Consider the following 19,558-nt stretch of genomic DNA (forward strand, 5'->3'; position numbering starts at 1 on the left):
TAATTAAAAGGCATTCAGGAATTGTTTTTTATTTGTTTATTTTAGGTACATTACAGTATAACATATATTTGCTATAGTATTATTTCATACACCATACTTTTTAAATAATGTAACAATAAAAAATGACAATCTATCCTACGTACTTTGAAAAATAGACACATGCCTGCCCCCCAAGAATTCATTCAACGATTCTTACAAGCTGGAACGTGTCCCTTTTCCGATTTGGTTTTTTATTTTTCTTCATGCTTAATAGTCCAAAAAATTCAAACGAATTGAAACAAATCAGACAGAAAGACCGAACGGAAAAATTGAAATAGATTAGATTATAGATTAGAGAGAGAGAGAGAGTAATGCGTTTGCGGTAATCAAAAGTACGGGGTTCCCCGCCCGATATTTTACTTTTTTTTAGGCGTCAATGCGAACGAGAACGAAACATGGAACAACGTATGCGCATCAATTGTGCCCTGTATTAATTAATTTATACATACTCCTTCGCATGAAAAAGAAAACGAAATAAAAACAGAGTAAACACACGTTCATGAATGGGGGGATATACGAATTGAATTCTGGTGACTTTTATACTTATATTTTATAAAAAAACACACATACAGTCGCCGCGACCGCCTTTCCGTCCGCCGCCCGGCCATCGGGGCGGGAGGCGATACGTGCGACCTCGGTCGCCAGGTTCCCTCGGCCAGTTCAGTGAGCCCTTAAAAAAAAACACTAAAAAAAGAGAAACGAAACCGTAAAGCCAGACTGGTCGTGAGAGGTCCAATCGCGGCCCACCTCATATATACAAAAATCTAGCGTACTTAATTTAATTTTATTTTTTTATCTTTATTCCTTAGTTTAATAATAATAATAATAGTAATAAATTAATCAAAAAATGTATTCATTTTTTTTTTTTGGTTTTTTTTAATCATTTTATGTTGCTTTGACCGGGTTCGGAACGTCCCGCGCCGTCCTCGCGCCTCCTTCGGGTTGTGGGCGTAATATATCAAAAGGGTGTTTGGTTGGTTGGTGCGCGTGCGTCGCGCGCGGGCCGTTCGGAAAAAATTGTGCATATATATGTCTTGTTCCACGGGATTGAACGAACGGAATCGGGTGATTTATACGGCGTCCACGCGAGGGGGCGTGGCCGCCCCCCGCAAACCAATCGAATCAAGCGAAAGCTAGTTTTTTTTTTTAATTTAGTTTATAATCCTAGTTTGTAGTGTTTTTTTTTGTTTGTTTATGACTAAACGTAAACGTAAAATTTTCTAGTTGTCTCGATGGAACGAAGGAACTGAACATATTTACAAAGTCAAAAAGCGGTAAAAACGATACATCTTGGTGAAATAGTACAATAATGAGATATATTCGACGTTAATAACAAAGAAAAGAACATGGAACACTGTTTGTTAAACAACAGTATTGGGCAGTATCTCCGAATTTCATTTTTTTTATGGTTTTTCCTATTTTTTTTTTCTTCAATTACTTTGATTAATCAATCTGCCTATCCGCCTATTAATAAATAATAGTAGTTCGTGGTCACGTCACATTTATTATATTTCAGCATTGGTCTGTGACATCGCGACTGTTTAATATTATATTTTTTTGTTCTTTTATAGTTTTGTGTTCAGGTTAGTTTGTATGGCACAAGGATATATTTGGTTAAAAAGTGGTACGATAAAAGACTAGTACAATGCCATTTTTTTAGTTTTAGTTTCCCGGACGTGTGCCAAAACGATACGATTGGTTTCGTCCCCGCCCACTCTCACCCAAATCACATTTCGTTAATTTGCGCAAAACGTCGAAACAAAAACCAAAAACTTGAACTAAAATACTGATTTTATTACAATCACTAAATAATAATAATTTGACAAGATCAATTACATAAAAATAAATACAGTTACATACGTACAATAATAATAATTAATAATAAAGTAAGACCTAAAATTTTTGGGACTTAATCACAAAATAAACGAACTATAATAAAACACTTAACTCACTAAAGAAAATAATAATAGTAAAAAAGTTGTAGAAGTAGTAGTAGTAAAATCACAAGCGCTAATTAAAAGAACACTACACACTAATACGCAAATAGAAAACATTAACAAAAAAAAAAAAAAACAGTATCGATGTGATGTGGGTGAGATGAACTGTCAAAAATACATATTATCTACAATAATAAATATGTACGATTTGCAAAATTATTTTGTTTGGCGATTGGTTGTTGTTGCGTATTACAATAATTATTGAATTATTGACGGGCACAGTTGTTTGTCGTGACCGATTTTCACATAATAATATAAACATTATTATTTGTTTTTTGTTTTATATATATATATATGATGCGCTTTCGAAAAAGAGTTTTCGGTGATTTTAATTTTTTTTGTTTGGAGACTGGTTGGTGCTGTTGTTGGGTTTTTGTTTTTGTATTTGGTTTGTTGTTGGGTTTTTTGTTTAATTCCAGATACGCAGGAAACTGTCCCAGGATCCCGTACCGACGGCCATGCCGTTGTCCGTCACTCCCAGACAGCTCACTCGGTTGTCGTGACCCGCCAAAATTCCTGAAAATTTCAAATAATCAATCGAGGCAACTCATTAAATTGTTTCACGACGAACATTCTCATCATTCAGTTCAGCTTATTTTAAAATATTATCACTGTTAAATTTATTTAATCTTTTTTTCGGTCGTTTTAAACAAATCTAGTTGTATATTTATCTTATTTTAGGAATGCATAGGGAAGAAATTGAAATGAAATTAAATAATGAAAATGCTATTTTCATTATTTAATTCAGCATATTGTAAAGTACTGATTCCATTAATTTCATTAAATAATCTTAAGAAATGAATATTTTAGGAGGATAAGAACCTAAATGAATTTGTTGTTTAAATCTTCGGTTCTAATTCTTTTGATTTTCAGAACTTTTCATGAGAAAACTAAAAATAGTGGACACATTATTTTCTTACCAAACAATTAAACATATTTTAAAACGTTGCAAGTATCATTTATATTTATATGAATTTCATTAGAAAATTTTAACAAATGAATATTTTAAGACAATAATAACCACCCAAATGAGTTTTTGAACAATATTTGTGTTTGATTCTTCTGATTTTTAGAGCGTTATATGAAAGAATTAATGAGTTTACCATTAAATTCAACATATTTTGATGTAGTAATACGGTAAATCTTAATAGATAAATAATAGGTGGTAAAAAGAAAAGGAAAGCAGATAATTACCGGCTCTTTCCGTCTTCATCGAATCCCACACGTTGCAGTTGAAGTCGTCGTATCCGGCCAAAAGCAGACGGCCGCTCTTGCTGAAGGCGACGCTCGTGATGCCGCAGATGATGTTGTCGTGGCTGTACATCGCCAGCTCCTGGTCGGCGCGTATGTCGAAGAGGCGGCACGTGGCATCGTCGCTGCCGGTCGCGAACGCGAAACCGTTCGGGAAGAACGTCACCGCGTTGATGTCGGACTCGTGGCCGGGGAACGTCTGCTTGCACACGCCCTCGCGTATGTCCCACAGTTTCGCCGACGCGTCGCACGCACCTTAAACAATTTATTTAATTATCATTCAATTCTATTAGGGTGGTGGTGTGAATGTGTGTGTGTCGTTACCTGATACAAAAGTCCGCATGTCTGGCGACAGACTGAGCGACATGACGTCCCCGGTGTGGCCGAGGAACGATGTGACCTGTTGTCCGGTCTCGATGTCCCACAATGCGCACGACATGTCGCCGCTGCTCGTCACTATCTGGTTGTCGTCGAGGAAACGGCAGCAGGACAGGTAGCCGGTGTGACCGGGCAGTTCGCGGGACACACGCACGTTGCCCTCGCGCGTCTTCAGACTGTAGATCGAACAGATGTTGTCGAGGCCGCCGCACGCTACGTAGCTGCCGGACGGGGCGTACGCGCACGTCATCACCCACGACGATCGCAGCGGGATCGCATGTACCTGCCAAATTGTATATCATTCAAAAATCTTCCTAACTAAATACGACTGACTAGGAGTCTCCCACTTTTCAGCATTCAATTAGACAAGTATTAAGGTATTAACACTGAAAATTCCATTAAAAAATATTTGGTTAAGGAATTATTTTCCTAGCTTTGTTAATTTATTGTAAGTAAACTAAATGCGATTGAAACTTTCAGTTTTCAGTCTTCAATTCAGTCAGTTTTTAGTATTGACTCTGAAAATTTCATTAAATAACTATAATAAATGAATATTTTACACTATATAAACTGAGTTGGTTAAGTAATTATTTTCTTAACTTTGATGTATGATTAATTGACGATGGAAGTTAAAGTGACCAGTTTTCAGCATCCAATTCACTAAGTTTTGAAGTATTAATACTGAAATTTTCATTAAAAAAGTTAAGATATGAATATTTTAGACCATTTTTAAAATAAATACGCATGAAAAATGAATACATTTATCATTTTTAACATATTAAACTTTCAAATATTATAAGAATGCATTTTTTACTGTGTGTTTAATCATTTTATAATGATTTACATGTGATAAAATTATGACAAATAAATTTATTATAGCATATGTACTTGATAATCATTGTAGCAAAGACTTTCTTTAGTTTTAAACAATCAACACAATATTATAATCAAGAAATGTATACAATCATTTCACTTAAGCAACTATTTAAACCTAATCAATTATTGCAAGGATTTTTTCAAATAGAGTTATCACAGAAGTAAAGTATGTTACATAAAAATGTAGATAAACACGAAACGTTCCTTCAACCTTAATAAACATAACAGTATTTGTTATCACAAAGATTCCTTTCAGTTTTGTATAAAATAGTGATTCAAGTAAACCACAAAAGATAAGAGTTTGTTGCGACGTTGTCAAAGCAAATAACTGATTGTATTGTGCAAATACCTGACTAATCTTGACTGATTTATTATTATCCGCATGGAATGCACAATCGCATTTAGTTTTGCTTTTAAATTGATAGGGATGTTTTTGAGAGAAACTCGTACTTTGTTGGTGGTGTGACTGTCCCACACGATGAGCTTGCCGTCCTGCGAGGCCGATACGAGATTCCTCGAATCGCTGCCCCAATGCATCGCGTATATCTTGGCCAGGTGACCGCGCAGCGTGCGTCTGGTGCGCATCTGGACGCGGCCGATCGCCTCCAGGCTGGCCGTGGCCTGCACCAGGCTCGTGTCGCACGCCGCCTTTCGGGCATCCTAAAACAACACAAATTTACTTAATACACCTTTCTCTTAAATAATAAACAGCAACAACAGAAACTGTTTTACATTCATTAGGTTTTTCACGTGCGTTCGCACTGCCATCTAGTAGGCACCAGCTATTTCCAATTAGACAATACATACTATATCTTACTTTCTTCCTGATGTTGCGTTCAACATTAGACTTTAATGAGTTATAATGATAGGTAAAGTTGCAATTTTTTAAAAAATACAATTAATCTTTCAACAACGATAATAATCACAATAATCACCGAATAATCACCCAATTATTCAGCCGAACTGGCTGAATAATTGGGCGAGAGCATGATTGGGTGAGAAAATAATAAATCTAAGAGGAACGAACGAATCCATCAGTTTAAACGGTCGAAAGGGGAACGAATGAGCGCCGAATGTCGGGTACTGGTGTACTTGGCCACCTGTCCGAGCGTCGCGACGCCCCTTCTTGCTCCTCGGCGCGCGCCGTCCCCGGATCAATAACGCGCGTTGCGTGCGGTGCGTTCCGGCCGACCCCCACGGGGTTGTCAAATTTAAACCGGTCTCGCGTTCGGGGTTGAAATTATCCTTTTCATTTCGCAATTTTTAACGTTGTTTATGTAGAACTAACCGCATTGACGTATTCTGCCGCGGTTTTATGCAAGATAACGACGTTTATATTATATTTTTTATCAATTATTTACAATTAATTGAGTTACTTTACAATTTAAATGAAATATTACGCTTTTTCTTAGTTTTTTTTTTTTTTTTATAAATTTCAAGACGTTTTTAAGTGACGACTCGATTTTCTTGTAAGAAATCACACTAGTAATCATTAAGTACATTAAATCATACAAATTTACATAAAAGGCATATTGTATTTTGTTCGAGGACCCATAAAATCGAGCCGAATTGATCCGAGCCCATAAAAAAATTAATTTGAAAGAGTGTTTTCTTATATAACGCGGTCCCAAAGGCGATTATTAAACGTAAACTTACCCTGATTGCATTTTTAAGTGTTTCGGCTTCTTGTCTAAGGGAATCCAGTTCGTTCATACTGCCCGACAACAATCACTACAACCACAACACCTGTAAAACAACATTTAAACGATTACTTTATAATTATCGATGATTTATAATGGTTTTATTAATGATTCTTCGAACGTACCAGAACGGAAGATAAAGAAACAATGCCCAGGCTAATTAAATATTAATAAAAAAAACCAGAACTGAATAAGGAATTCTGATGGACAACGACTAAAATGATGATGGAATAAACAACTGTCCAAAAAATATAGTTATTGATTGACTCAACGTTATTTTCTCTATCTGTTTTTAGTTTTTAGGAATTGAATTGATTAGATAAGTGCGTTTAATCTAATCTCTTCAATTTTAAGTATATTGTTTCAATTTTATGTTCTTATATTTTATTTCAAAATTGTCTTTTTTTCTTTTTGTGTTTATGTTTTATTTTTTTATTTTAATTAATAATACAATTAATTACAATTAATACTGTAAGGTACTACTATTATTATTATTTTAATTGATGTTATTTTATGTTTATTCTTATATTACAGAAATTTTATCAATTTTCAGGTGTTTATAATTTGATTAGTTTAACTTTTAATTTATTTATTCAACCTGGAAGTATAATTTTATTCTAAACTTTATACTTTAAAGTGTAAAATAAGTCTGATAAACAAAATAAACAATAAACAATTTTTTTATTGCAAGTTTAAATTTACATATTAAAATATTCACACGAAACTTTATATTTACATATTTTGTTTATAAATATTTGTACAGCCTGTAATCTTTATTTCATAAATAAGTAGTTTTAAAAGGTTCATTTTGATTTTAGTTCTGTTTGACGTTTCCTGTTAAAAAAATCGATTTTTCGAAATAATAAATTCTCATAATATCAAAATTTAACAATTTCACAGAAATTCTCATTCGCTCCAATAGGAAATTAGAACCAATCAAAGGCGTCCGATAAACAACACGAACAAAAATGACACACCGGATAAAATAAAAAAAAAACATCTGCAACATCCCATACACACAAAAACAAAACCGCGATGAATAATAACAAAGTAAAACAAAGCGCACGTAATCGTCGTTTTTTCGCCGAAATTGGTTTTAACCGGAACGTCAGAAATTTCAACGTTTTTCATAATTTTCCGGAACGGAACGGAACGGGAGAGTTTTGTTTTCAAAGTTCCCGCGCGTCCCGAAATTAGAATTTTGTTGGATCTCGGGACACACCTACAGACTTTGCAACAATTTAGCGAACGTGTCGTAGGTCGGGGACCTAGAGCACCCACCACCTAACGACGGTTACGCTTTCCTGCATTCCAATTAACATGCAAAAACCGGTCGGAATTGGTCTAAAACGTCCGCAAACGTCGCGAAAAGTCGCATTTTAAATGACATCCGCCATGACAGTTCGGTTCACCTGCCACAGATCGGCACTTGTTTCCCCATGTTTCTGTCACGGCCTACTCGCAATGGTATCGAACTCACCGTTCCAATCCTGACGCCGAAAAAACAAAAAACAACCGACACACTAAAACACTATCCTAAGGGCGTGCGACCGCTGATCACGATATATGCCCATACAATGTATCGAGTGCGGCCCGATCGAACATCAATGGATCGTTCTCTCCGTGTCCAGTTCCGCTCTCGCACTCTCGTCGTTTTTATTATTCTAGTTTGCTAATTCCACGCACTCGTTCACACTATCCCTCGATTGCGTAGATGGGTGACCGTTCCGGGTTTTTTTCGCGCCGCACACAACTACTCCACACACAACTACTACGGCCGAGACGGTTTCGTTTGGGTGCGGTGGACTCTGCACACCGGTCCTTAACGATTGAGAGCGGCCCGATTCGATGACGTCACGCAGTAGTGAAGACATTGTTGGGGCGGTGGCGCATCTCTTACCTAGGGGACGAAACTCATCCAATTCGCTAGAAAATTGTATTCGCCACTGACCTAGTGCAGGGCTCAATTCTTAGATGGCGCTAAATTATATTCATAAATTATAAATTGACTATTAACAATAAATAATTTTGTATAAAATTTTCATATTAATTGTGTCATAACTGTTTTAAGATGTACCTTAATAATTACTGATTTATTTAAAGCAGTATTGTTTTCGATTATTACAGTTTTCTGTAATAGAGCACCATCTGATCTATAATTGTGAAATAGATGCTGCTTATCAATATAAAAAAATATTAGTGAGTCTATTAAAATTAAAACATTTTGAAAACAGAATCAATTTAATTAACAAGAAAATTGAATTTAAATATATACCATAAACACTATTTACTGAAAATTAAATAATTTAAAAAATTTATTGAAATTATATATCTCCCACTATGGGGCAAACTTCTACTGTCTCTGTCGTGCATGATATCTCTCTCTAAAATTAGACGGATTAAACGCTTTTTCTATTGTATTATTTAGGATTTAGGAAAGAAAATCAATTTATATAAGTAAGGAATTTTCAAAGAGTAAATTAAAAAATTAAATAATTACTAAAATTCAATAAATTTAATTTATTAGAGATAAATTAATGAGAGATGAATAGATATATTTTATATTATATTTTGGTTTGCAAAAATTTAATGTATTTTTCTTTAATATCTTTTAAATAAACCAAGTATCAGATAGGTCAAAAAAGTAAAATTAATTAATCACACATGAACTTACGAACGTATGGAAATGTGATTGAATAATTAAGCAGCAAACGCAATTTCAAGTCTAAAAATAATCCTGAGTACGTTTTAAATAATTAAAAGTCCATCCGACTAAATATCGTCCACCCCAAATCACTAAAATATTCAACAGTTAAGCGGAATCCATCAAAACTAAATTATTTCTTAGCCATTGAAAATTTCCATTTCTTGTGTTCTTTGCATATCATTAGAATGTGGAAAATAACAAATTTGGTGTTTGTCATTAGTAATTACTTAAAAAATGTTATAAGTAAGGATGGTAAATTATGCGTATAAAGATGTGATTTGGCATCAGTGTGATGAAAAACGGGGTTAATAAGTCGTGGGAGTTCAGGAACTGGGACAAATTTTCATCTCACTTATTATCATGATGTTACACCCTTATTTTTTTACCTGCTAATAAAAATTTATTCTCGATTGTTATAATTGGTTTAGTTTAAATAAATATGTTTTAAGTAAATACGTTTTAAATAAATACTAGCTTAAAATTGTGTTTGAAATCTGTAAATTAAGTTCGTAAATATTTATTATATATGTCTTTGAAATAATTTCGAGGGAAGTAAGTTAAATCGTCGCAGGGTAATGGGGGTAATGTTAAAAGTACATTTTAAGTGACCCACAAAACTACCCCTAATAATAATAATCAGTGACCTTATACAACCGAGATTACACCCCGCCCAGTTTTTCTCATCAGATTGCGAAAGGGGATGTGGAAAACGTGGCAACAGCCGTATCGGTTGACAGTAGCAGGGATGCTGCGGCAGGAGCGCAAAAGGGGTGTGTGTTTCCCACCCGACAACCGACCGAAATCAACCCTTCGGGACCGTTCATAAAGACGACGCGCCTCGCGCAAAGTTCAGCGATGTCATGGCCCACTTTTCGGCTGCGGGTGTCCTCCTACCTGAGACCGTGTCTTGAGTAAGTCCTCTTGGGGCAGGTTTCGTTAAAAACTGGACGTTGATTTTTTCGTTTTGCAGGCTGGGGTTGAAATAAAATGGAGTGTGGGAGATTTAAAGGTTCGGTGGTGGAAAAACATTGGTTCGGATTGGTGAGGAAAAGAACTAATTAATAAAATAATAAAAAGTGTGCGTATCTTTGTGCGTTCGTGTGTGTTCTCCATCATTTTTATTTTGGCAACATTCGCAACATGTCCTGGGAAAGCATCAACTCCCAAGACTTCCCCCGATAGTAAGCACATCGAAACTTAATGATATTAAATTAACTTGCCCCCTCGTCAAAATTAAAGCACAGGCTGTTTGTATTGTTCAAAAAATTGTTCCAGCAACAACTTTTCGATGGGGGTGAGCCACCAGTTGTCGGCGACACGACTCCTCGACTCGCCGGACGGTTCGCGACAACCGATCGACGGTCTAGATCAAATCTGGCCCTGGAACGACTCGTACTCAAGCTTACACCGCGACACCTATACCGAAGTCAGGACTCCTCGTCCCCCCGTCTTCACCTGGGGTTGTTTCAGGGCCTGTCGCGCTCGGATCTATCACCGCCTGGCTAAACGCAAAGTGAGCATGCGCACTACCATTCGGCTGTGATCGTGCACCGTCGACTTGTTGCAGGTTGATCAAGGTTTGCGGCTGTACAATCAGCACAAGCAACAGGCGGCTGTACGCAAATGGAAATCGGCGCTGAAAGCGTTGAGGAAACGGGAGGATAAATTTACGTTGCTGGGGTATTTATATCAAGCGTACATGGATTGGGGGAAGTACAGGGACGCTTTAGAATACGCTCACCGACAGCTCTTCATATCAGAGGAACTGGACAATCCGACGATGCGAGCCGAGTCGTATTTGAATTTGGCTCGAGCGCATCAACGATTAGGGGGATTAGAACGGTAATTTTTCATTAGGAAAATGAACAGTTATTTTTTATAATAATTTTTCACTTTTTTAACAATTATTCGATAGAGTATACAAGTCTGTAGGCACATCCCTATAAAAAAATTCTCTATTCCTGAATTAATAATAATATAAATAAAAAATTTGTGACTTTTTAATTGTCACATAGGGCTTTGGCATACGCAAGACACTCGTTATACAATGAGTGTGAGCAGTGTGCAACTGCCGGACACGTTCACCTGACAGTCGGATCGGTATATTTGGAGCTGGCAGGATTCAACAAGGCTTTGGACAGTTTTCAACACGCACACAGAATCGCACAGGCAGTTCACGACCCCGCCCTCGAGTTACAAGTACTAAATTCAAACCTGCAACAACATATATTGCATTCACACAATTCGTAATTTTAGGTGTATGTGGGATTATCAGAACTGTTCAGTAGACTCCAGGATGCAGATAAAAGTGCCAGATATGCATCGAAGGCCTACGATTTGTCCAGGTCGTTACAACTAGGAGATTTGAATTCAAGACATCATAGAGCTGCCTTGTTGCAAATGGCTTCGGCGTTGAGAAAACAAGGGGAACTGGGAGATGCACACGATTACTGTTCTGTACGATTGATATAATACACAGTTAACAATGAATTTTATCGTATTTTTTTAATTAAATCACAGGAAGCCACAAGATTAGCGTTAGTTTCCGGCGACCAAGCAACCTATGCAAGAAGTATCAGGATTATGGGCGACATTTACAGGAAAAAGCAGGACATAAACGTACAGTTCCCAACAAAAATAGGTCCAAATATTGATTTCTTAAATTTTTAGAAAGCGTTTAGGCAGTACGAAACTGCGATGGGTTCTGCTGCAGCCATGGGTGACAGAGTCATTCAGATGGAGTCTATGGACGGAGCTGCCAGATGTCTGGAAGCTCTTCGACTCCAGCACAAAATCTGCAACTGTCGCCCGTTGGAATTTAACACCAGGTTGCTAGAGGTGGCCAGTTCTGTGGGTGCTAAAGTAAATTGATTCAATTAAAGTCGATTAAGTGCATTGATATGTTTATTTTCTCCTAGCTATTGGTGAGGACAGTCAGGTTGAGGTTGTCCAAAATCTATCACGCGCTGGGCGACGAGGACCAAAGACAGCACCACGAACGGGTCGCACTGCGTCTGCAACAAGACCTGGACCTGAATTGTGCCGGTTGTGGTTCGCCCTACGGTTTGGAGAGCGATTCTCTAGAGGCACTGCCTTGTGCTCATATCCTACATGCTCGGTAATTGTTTAAATTGTATAAAATAATAATGCAAACTCAGAAGTTTCATTAACTGTATGTTATCGTTTGCTTATTAATTAGTTATCGGTATTTAACATGTTTAATTAATGAAGCCAATATTGTTTGTTTAAATGATGGAACCCAACACGAATAAATATGAAGGCGCCGTGGCTTAGTTGGTTAAAGCGCCTGTCTAGTAAACAGGAGATCGTGAGTTCGAATCTCGCCGGGGCCTATCCGACTTTTTTTCATTTTAAAATTTACTCATTTAATTAAATTGTAAATGTGTATAACAAAATCTAGAAAGAATCTTTCTTACTTTTACACTCTATTACCTCGACAAATATTAAATAATTATAAATAACAAACATCTTTTAACTTTTACTTTCATACTACTTTGACATTAGGGTCACATAAAATTGAAAAGGTATCTGCTTCTAATAAGTTTTGGAGTTAAAATACCTCTTACCTCAGCCTGATCTCCTGATTTTAAATGAAATTTTTGATTTCTCTATTACATTCTTAATAAATTTTATCGCGTATAGGAATTTTAAATGATTTTAGGTAGAAAAGTAATGAATAATGTGAAATGTTTAAATATTTTTGCCTTAGTAATTGCTTTATTTTGGATAATTATTTAAAATGATTTAACATTTTTTTATCAATTATTAATGGGCAATTAATTATCTAGAACAGACAGACTATTTTAATTTTAATTCATTTTTAAGCATAAAACTGATAAGCAACATGAAATTGGATTTAAATGTACGCACCATACTAATTGTTTTATTTTAAATATTTTTTATAAATTTTTAATGGGGGAAATTATCAATAATAGACTAGTAAAGTATAATTAATTTTTAATTAGAAAAATGATAAACAAAATGAAGACTGGTTGAATAATATGAAATTGTCATTGACAAACACGTTTGACCTACAGATGTGCCTACGATTTGTTCCGTCGAAGCAAAAAGAAGAAGCGCAGCTGCCCGGAATGCGACCGGACCAGTTCGCGTCTGTACTTGAACTGCAGCGACTACAACACCAACTACAGCCCGGTGCCGATGTCCGTGTGCTCGTCCGACAGCCACTGCACCTCCCATCACGCCACCAGTTCCGTTTAACAGCCCCCCAAATTGGAGGTTTACCCATTTTAGGGACCATCGGAATCCCACCCCTCACAGAAAGCCAGTTTTCTTGATTTTTCGGGACCAGTTTATCGGAAAGCTGGACGACGCGCACCTTGAAAAACGCTTGTTGACTTTTTGATACGTGTAAACTTTTTTGCTCACTGGTTTTTTCTTCCGGTTTTACGATTATTGAATTAGAGAATGTTGATTTTTCGATATATTATATTAGTTGGTAGGCGAAAATCTATAGTCGTTAAGGATCTGTATTCATTAATTAAAAAATAAATAATAAAACAAAATGGAAACAATTAAAACATGTTGAGACGTAAATAAATTTATTTATGAGATAGTTAAAACTTAGAACAAATTGTAAATGGATGTATATTTAAACAAGAAAAAATATTATATGAGAAAAAAGTTGTATTGATTTGCACAAGATTTTATGAGAATTGCACAAGGTTACAAAAAAAGGATTTTTGCACGTTTTTTTTTATTCACTTAAACATACAAAAATCCAATGTAAATTAGATAGGGGACTTTAAACAATGTTATAACCTATTCCCGACGTTTTATTGGCGTTTAATTAAAACTATTAAATCGGTAATAAAACGAGGTTTTAAATCAATTACGAAACAATCAAGAGAATCACTTTAAAATATAATTATATATATATATGAATTAAAGGATTATGTACATATTAGAGAATATATGATCAACCTTTCAATATCTTAATGAATGAATAAATAAAGATAGTTCCTTTATAAAGTGTTGTTTAAATTTTGTTGATTAATGCAGGCGAATAAAACAAAAATAGGTTTAAATAAAGTATATTTTTTACTTTTTAAAAACAATTAGTATACATATTTTTTGGAATTAATTACTAATGCACAAGTCTCGTGTAACTAAGTTAATCATTCGAATAACGAGACCACAAAATTAAATATCACAATGTTACACATAAAGTTTAAATGAGATAATTTGATTAAAATTGTTCCAGTTATACTTTAAACAATACAAAAGAAATTAGAAACAATCCACAACATTTTAAACACGTGACTGAAGTTCCGTTAAATTGTTCAAATAAAATTAAACGGACGCGTGCTCGAAATACTGAAAACTTTATAAGTTACAAAAGAGGGACAAATAAAACTGACTAGAACTAAAAGAAAATGTGATATGATTGTATCGCGCCCGCGCTCCAATCTTTAAACCTGTCGTCCGTCATTAAACCTATTTACAAATTCCCTAGAAAAGACAAAAAAAAAAAACAAGAACAAACGACAATCCAACCGTTAATTGTACTAATCTCGACACACCGGAATCATCTACTCAGATTCGTCACGTAGATGTGCTTCAATTCCGTTTTGGGCGCGTTCTCGAACAACGCTGCCCGATTTTGGCCCTCTCCCTTCTTCACCCAGTGACCGTACACCCTGAACGCGCAACCATCCACGATCTGAAACACCAAAATGTCAAGTCTTTTGTAGACGAAATCGACAAAATTATATCAATTACTTTGCGGAGCAGTTTCAGTCGATAGGGATCGGTTCGGGCGGTGTCAAGGGACAGAGGTTCCGGAGTGTATTTGAGCCTCTGGATTCGAATCATCGCCCTCACTACCAGAATTGCCCATTGGAATTTTGTCCTCGGATTAAACTTCCTTTGTTGTAATTTCTACAAAAAGGAAAATAAATTTAAATAAATTTTGATGTAATTTGACACAACAATTGTTTATAACTTATAACAATATTTAGGGTAATTCGTATTCAATTAAATTTTTACTATATATTCAACAAACTACTTTATGAATTTTGATGAAACTTTCCATAACAACATCTGTCTTAGGTCAACATTTAGGATAATTTTTATCTCAAAATTTAAAAAGCATTTTTACAAAAAAAAACTGGAATAATCATGTATGTAAGTGAATCACGCGAAAACCACTTGATCAATTATGTATAACTTAAATTCCACGTTAACGTTAAGGATAATTTTTATCCATAAAAATGAAAGGACATTTACGAAACGTTTAGAACAACTTGCCCATAATTATACCAGTATTATGATAGACAAAACATTAAGTTTATTGTCGTGTTAATAAAAACCAATTAAATCAATCGATTGTTATTGATTATTGACGTCAATTTACAAATAAAATAAAAAATAAACAGAATTAGTGTGTTAACGCAGTCAATCAAAACAAATTAGATAGGATCGGAATGCGTTACTGATTAATGACGTCAAACACAATTTTTTTTACCAGCGCCAGCTCGGAAATGAGACTGTAACGTCTCGAGTTCCTGCGCAGCGACTCCTTCAACGGCATTATGTCTTGATTCCATAATTGCTATGCAAAACAATAGTAATTTGCATGTTTTATTTACAACAACGATCATATAAAGTGTGAAACTTACCACTTTTTGGAAGAATGGATGTTCCAAAGCTTCACGAATCGAGATTCTTTGTTTTGGATCGACGACCAACAATCGTCTAATTAGATCTTTAGGTGGTTCTAAAATTAGATTATTAAAAACGTTTGTAACGTTAATATTTCAGATGAAATACCAGAAATGTCGGCCCATTCTGGTGAACTAAATGAGTATTTTCCCTCCATGATGTTGCGCAGCATTACCATTTGTTTGCGATGCCAAAAAGGCGGACAACCAACCAGTAACGTGTACATAATCACTCCGCAAGCCCAACTAAAAGGAATTTCAATTGAAAAACGACGATCACGCATTAATATTCTTTAAGCAAATTAATTAACAATATTATAAAATGTAAATTAACACATTACATGTCAACTTCTTTGGAATAACCAGGAGCGTCTTCAACCATGTTACATCGTAAAGTTTCGGGCGCCAAATAACCAGGAGTTCCACATAAATCTACAAAACAATAATGTTGTAGAACATAAATGATTTTTGATGAGATTTTCCTGACCTGATAAAAGATCACCAGGATTTAATTTCTTGGCAAAACCGAAATCGGTAATTTTTACGTTCAAATTGTCATCCAAAAGTATGTTTTCCGGTTTCAGATCGCGATGCACAACGCCCTGCGAGTGAATATGTGCAACTCCTTCGAAAATCTGCTTCATTATGTACCTGGTCTTTTTTTCAGACAATGTAACCACTGATGTTAAATAGTCAAACAGTTCTCCGTGTTTGCATAGTTCAAACACGAGGAAAATAAATGTACTCGACTCAAATACATCTTGCAGTTCGACTGTAAGGCACAAAATAAACTAAGATTGTTTTTGAAGTTCTTGCAAGTACTTACTGATGTATGGATGACCTGTGACATGTCTTAGGATAGCAACTTCGGATCTTGTGGCTTCTAGAGTTGCGCCTCCTTCGTTGATGCCGTCGTTACTTAGGTCTATTATTTTAGCAGCGTATTCCTTCCCTGTTTCCTTTTCTATACATCTTCGGACTGTCGAACTTATACCTCTGTAACAAACAATTAAGTAACAAATCAGGGTGTGTGTTGTTATTTGAAGGGTACCTTCCGAGTATTTCTTTGGGTTCGTATTTCGCATAAAACTCCTTGGCAGCGTCTTTGTCAGGCAGTTTGTCGTCTTCCTCCTCCTTCGCCATGCTTCCAATTGTGGACAGACGAGGGATAAGCGACAACGGTTGCAGTTGGCGTACGCACGTGGTATTTGCGTTTTAAATACGACAATCGCTTCAGATTTGCGTGCGAAAGTACAACAAGTTTAACCTTCAACAATGATGAAAAAATGTACTGTCAAATTTCATAATGGCCAACCTATGATTCAAAGTTGTTGAAGCAGTTGTGTAGTGGATTCCCGTTTCTTTTTCGTGTGTGTACATGTCATTTTGGTGTCGCGTAATTGTTGTAATTATTTAATACAGCTTTTTAAACGGTCTTTATAAGTTGGATTGTGTCCAATCGGACGGTAATTTATAAGTGCCATATTAAGAATTGCCAACTTAACATATTGGTGAATTCTGGTTGCCATTCGTAAATTAAGTTAAAATAATACTACTACTACTACTAATAAGACTTTATAAAAAGTTTATTTGTTGACATTCGTACACAAGTAAAATTTAGTTTAAATATTCTAAATGCATTGTCCACATCAATAAAATCCCATTTCCAATAGCATAGCCTCCTCAATCCACATTTCATAGCACATCTTCATAACGGTCCATATCACTTCGGCTTTGAAGCACGCACTAACGAACATCACCCCGAAACCAAGCCACGAAACAATTTTCGAACCGCGAAAATAGCGCATATTTTCCGATACCTTCTTCAGCGCCCACAAATGATTGAAGTACAAATTGACACAACTGAACGTCAACCATGGCACACACAACTTCCAATTACGGGTGTGGATCGCTTCGTTCAGCAACCAACTGGCGAAACCCATCAGCAATACGTCGCGATGCGTGAACTTCAAATTGAGCGTCGCAAAATTCGGTTTTAGCTGCACCTGACAGGTGTCCAGGAAGCTGGCGCCCGCCCACAGCATTATCCATATCAAAGATTTCTGGATTGCACGGTATTTGAGGCACTTTTGCCTTGCTTCGCAAGTCCTGATCGTCGTTACAGTTGTTCGGCTCATTTTTACCAGTAATTTTTATTAAATGAAACTCATCAGACAACTTACTTATTAATGTCAAAAAAAATTGTTTCTATAGCAACTTGCGATTGTTTTAAACATCGACATATAAAAAATATTTAAGCATTCACTATTATACCAATAACACGCAATTAAAAACAAACAATTTATTATCATATTATCCAATTAAATGCAATAATCTCCTAACATACTGCTCCTCCTCCAAACACTCATCTCTGTTCAAAATTGAGCTGCGATATTTCAAAAGCATGTCCTTAAACTTGTAGACTGGTTTCAGAACTTCTTTAACACCTGAATCATTGTCTTCTAAAATGGTGACCAAAAGTGCCAAAGCGAATTCGTGTCCTTGATTTCGTTCCTCGTCCAAAATCGGAATAAGGAGCTTGAAACAGTCCTTTTGCATCAATTCTAACTTCAATTGAGGATAGGATTTACACAGATTTGAAAGCAAGAATGCAGCTTTGACGATTATTTTCTCGTTCTTTGTGGTTTGCATGCACGTTAATAGACACTGTATGCCGTTCATCGCTATGAATTGTGTGTAACCTTCATAGTTTTCACGTATTATACAACTGATGGCGTAAATCGCCTTGGTAATAACAGAAACGTCTTTGTCTTGCATTAGAATATCCTTCAGGTACAACAGGAATTTATTATCCGTAAAAATTCTTTGGCAGTATGGGTTGTTTTGAGCTAAGAGTGCAATTAATTCACAACCACCTGCTCGTATTTCAGCCACTGAGCATTTAATGCATGGTTCCAGGATCATGAAACCTCCAATTTTATGAAAATCTGCAAGAAACTTAAGTCAAACTAAATTTAAACACGATGAATTAGTTACCATTGGCGGTATCAATGTGGTCAACATAATCCGAAATTGTTTCGATGGCTTCAATATACTCCTCGACGTTGTCACCAGGTTTTAACTGTCCGACCAATTTTAATTTGTGTATTTGTTTCTGCAGCACTTCTATCACGTCTATGGTCATCGATTTTAGGGCGTCTTCCAAAAACTTCTTTCTCTGCAAACACCAATTAAAAAATCAGTTGGACAAATATATTTTTAATCTTACTTCTTCATCCATTGGTTCGAAATTTGATGCGTTCGGCGCGTCCTCCGACTTCGTCGCCTCCATGGCGAAGCGCAACAAGCCCTGAAGGCTGGTCGGTTGTCGTGGTGGTAAGGGATTTACTTCCCCTTTCGATTCAGTCCCCTCAACTGGACCGACCAGTCGGTTTTCGGTTGTCCCGGGCATTTTAATGTATTGCACTGGTTTTGTTTAACGGGAGATTTTAAATTCACAATCGATTCGAGTTGTCACTTTGATTTGAAGGTAACAATTTGAAAGTGTGTTGTTGTGATTCACTTTATATGAGGTTATGTCTTGTTGGAAACTTCAAGAATGTTCCAGAATTGTTAAAATGTCATTTCAATGTTGTTGTGTGAAGTTCATTGTTATTTTTAATATTAATGTATACAAATTGTTAATTAAGCATTTAAATTCATTTAAACTGGAGAAATTTTGAAAGGGCACCGGAACAGTCGAGACATCTGTCAGTGAATGTCTCAAGTTTATTAGAAGTTATGTTATTTTTTTAAATTTACAATTAAAATATTGTTTTTTGTTTAAAGTTGCCTTTCATTCCTAAGGAGAATTAAAACTGTATAGAAATGAATAAGAATTTCATTAATTTATTTGTTTTAAATAAAAATGATGCACGAAATGTTTGTTATCTGTAATATTGTGGC

General features: G+C 35.7%; 4 protein-coding genes and 1 non-coding gene across 6 annotated transcripts; 2 read left to right on the forward strand and 3 right to left on the reverse strand.

Moving 5' to 3' along the window:
- Window positions 1-13: 13 nt before the first annotated feature.
- LOC109600178 (guanine nucleotide-binding protein subunit beta-1) lies at window positions 14-8,065 on the reverse strand. Its single transcript, XM_020016267.2, has 6 exons — window positions 7,722-8,065; window positions 6,198-6,287; window positions 4,992-5,201; window positions 3,612-3,948; window positions 3,231-3,542; window positions 14-2,552 (listed from the first exon to the last, which is right to left on the reverse strand). Exons 2-6 carry the CDS (start codon window positions 6,252-6,254, stop codon window positions 2,446-2,448), a joined length of 1,023 nt encoding a protein of 340 aa, XP_019871826.2. The 5' UTR covers window positions 6,255-6,287; window positions 7,722-8,065; the 3' UTR covers window positions 14-2,445.
- A 1,576-nt stretch (window positions 8,066-9,641) lies between these two features.
- On the forward strand, window positions 9,642-13,543 carry LOC109600160 (43 kDa receptor-associated protein of the synapse homolog). Its single transcript, XM_020016248.2, has 10 exons — window positions 9,642-9,859; window positions 9,919-10,129; window positions 10,224-10,461; window positions 10,516-10,790; window positions 10,964-11,147; window positions 11,205-11,405; window positions 11,469-11,567; window positions 11,619-11,810; window positions 11,867-12,066; window positions 13,007-13,543. Exons 2-10 carry the CDS (start codon window positions 10,089-10,091, stop codon window positions 13,188-13,190), a joined length of 1,614 nt encoding a protein of 537 aa, XP_019871807.2. The 5' UTR covers window positions 9,642-9,859; window positions 9,919-10,088; the 3' UTR covers window positions 13,191-13,543.
- On the forward strand, window positions 12,228-12,301 carry Trnat-agu (transfer RNA threonine (anticodon AGU)). Its single transcript has one exon. It is a non-coding gene; the product is annotated as a tRNA-Thr (tRNA).
- Window positions 13,544-14,007: 464 nt separating the features above from the next.
- On the reverse strand, window positions 14,008-17,030 carry LOC109600150 (phosphorylase b kinase gamma catalytic chain, skeletal muscle/heart isoform). Of its 2 annotated transcripts, XM_020016235.2 has the most exons (9): window positions 16,704-17,030; window positions 16,479-16,648; window positions 16,140-16,424; window positions 15,994-16,084; window positions 15,762-15,898; window positions 15,611-15,708; window positions 15,457-15,543; window positions 14,712-14,870; window positions 14,008-14,652 (listed from the first exon to the last, which is right to left on the reverse strand). In XM_020016235.2, exons 1-9 carry the CDS (start codon window positions 16,793-16,795, stop codon window positions 14,518-14,520), a joined length of 1,254 nt encoding a protein of 417 aa, XP_019871794.1. In that variant the 5' UTR covers window positions 16,796-17,030; the 3' UTR covers window positions 14,008-14,517. The 2 variants fall into 2 exon arrangements, with proteins under 2 accessions (XP_019871794.1, XP_019871795.1); XM_020016236.2 differs by lacking the exon at window positions 15,457-15,543 and having other exon boundaries at window positions 16,704-17,026.
- Window positions 17,031-17,939: 909 nt separating this feature from the next.
- LOC109600157 (uncharacterized) lies at window positions 17,940-19,329 on the reverse strand. The gene is made up of 3 exons (XM_020016244.2): window positions 18,882-19,329; window positions 18,650-18,830; window positions 17,940-18,600 (listed from the first exon to the last, which is right to left on the reverse strand). Exons 1-3 carry the CDS (start codon window positions 19,062-19,064, stop codon window positions 17,966-17,968), a joined length of 999 nt encoding a protein of 332 aa, XP_019871803.1. The 5' UTR covers window positions 19,065-19,329; the 3' UTR covers window positions 17,940-17,965.
- Between the last annotated feature and the right edge of the window lie 229 nt (window positions 19,330-19,558).

This window comes from Aethina tumida, chromosome 6, assembly GCF_024364675.1.
Source record: "Aethina tumida isolate Nest 87 chromosome 6, icAetTumi1.1, whole genome shotgun sequence".
Taxonomy (NCBI): Eukaryota; Metazoa; Arthropoda; class Insecta; order Coleoptera; family Nitidulidae; genus Aethina; species Aethina tumida.

Bases quoted from the DNA above. Each gene is read 5' to 3' on its own strand.
- LOC109600160 (XM_020016248.2), top strand. From the start codon at position 10,089: ATGTCCTGGGAAAGCATCAACTCCCAAGACTTCCCCCGATA. The intron at 11,148-11,204 runs GTACTAAATTCA...TCGTAATTTTAG, and splicing joins ACCCCGCCCTCGAGTTACAA to GTGTATGTGGGATTATCAGA. The intron at 12,067-13,006 runs GTAATTGTTTAA...TTTGACCTACAG, and splicing joins GCTCATATCCTACATGCTCG to ATGTGCCTACGATTTGTTCC.
- LOC109600150 (XM_020016235.2), bottom strand. From the start codon at position 16,795: ATGGCGAAGGAGGAGGAAGACGACAAACTGCCTGACAAAGACGCTGCC. The intron at 15,709-15,761 runs GTATTTCATCTG...ATCTAATTTTAG, and splicing joins AGAATGGGCCGACATTTCTG to AACCACCTAAAGATCTAATT. The intron at 14,653-14,711 runs GTAATTGATATA...TTGGTGTTTCAG, and splicing joins GACTGAAACTGCTCCGCAAA to ATCGTGGATGGTTGCGCGTT.
- LOC109600157 (XM_020016244.2), bottom strand. From the start codon at position 19,064: ATGCCCGGGACAACCGAAAACCGACTGGTCGGTCCAGTTGAGGGGACT. The intron at 18,831-18,881 runs GTAAGATTAAAA...TGGTGTTTGCAG, and splicing joins TCGAACCAATGGATGAAGAA to AGAAAGAAGTTTTTGGAAGA. The intron at 18,601-18,649 runs GTAACTAATTCA...AGTTTCTTGCAG, and splicing joins CCACATTGATACCGCCAATG to ATTTTCATAAAATTGGAGGT.
- LOC109600178 (XM_020016267.2), bottom strand. From the start codon at position 6,254: ATGAACGAACTGGATTCCCTTAGACAAGAAGCCGAAACACTTAAAAAT. The intron at 5,202-6,197 runs GTAAGTTTACGT...GTGTTGTTTTAG, and splicing joins CACTTAAAAATGCAATCAGG to GATGCCCGAAAGGCGGCGTG. The intron at 2,553-3,230 runs GTAATTATCTGC...TGAAATTTTCAG, and splicing joins GATGAAGACGGAAAGAGCCG to GAATTTTGGCGGGTCACGAC.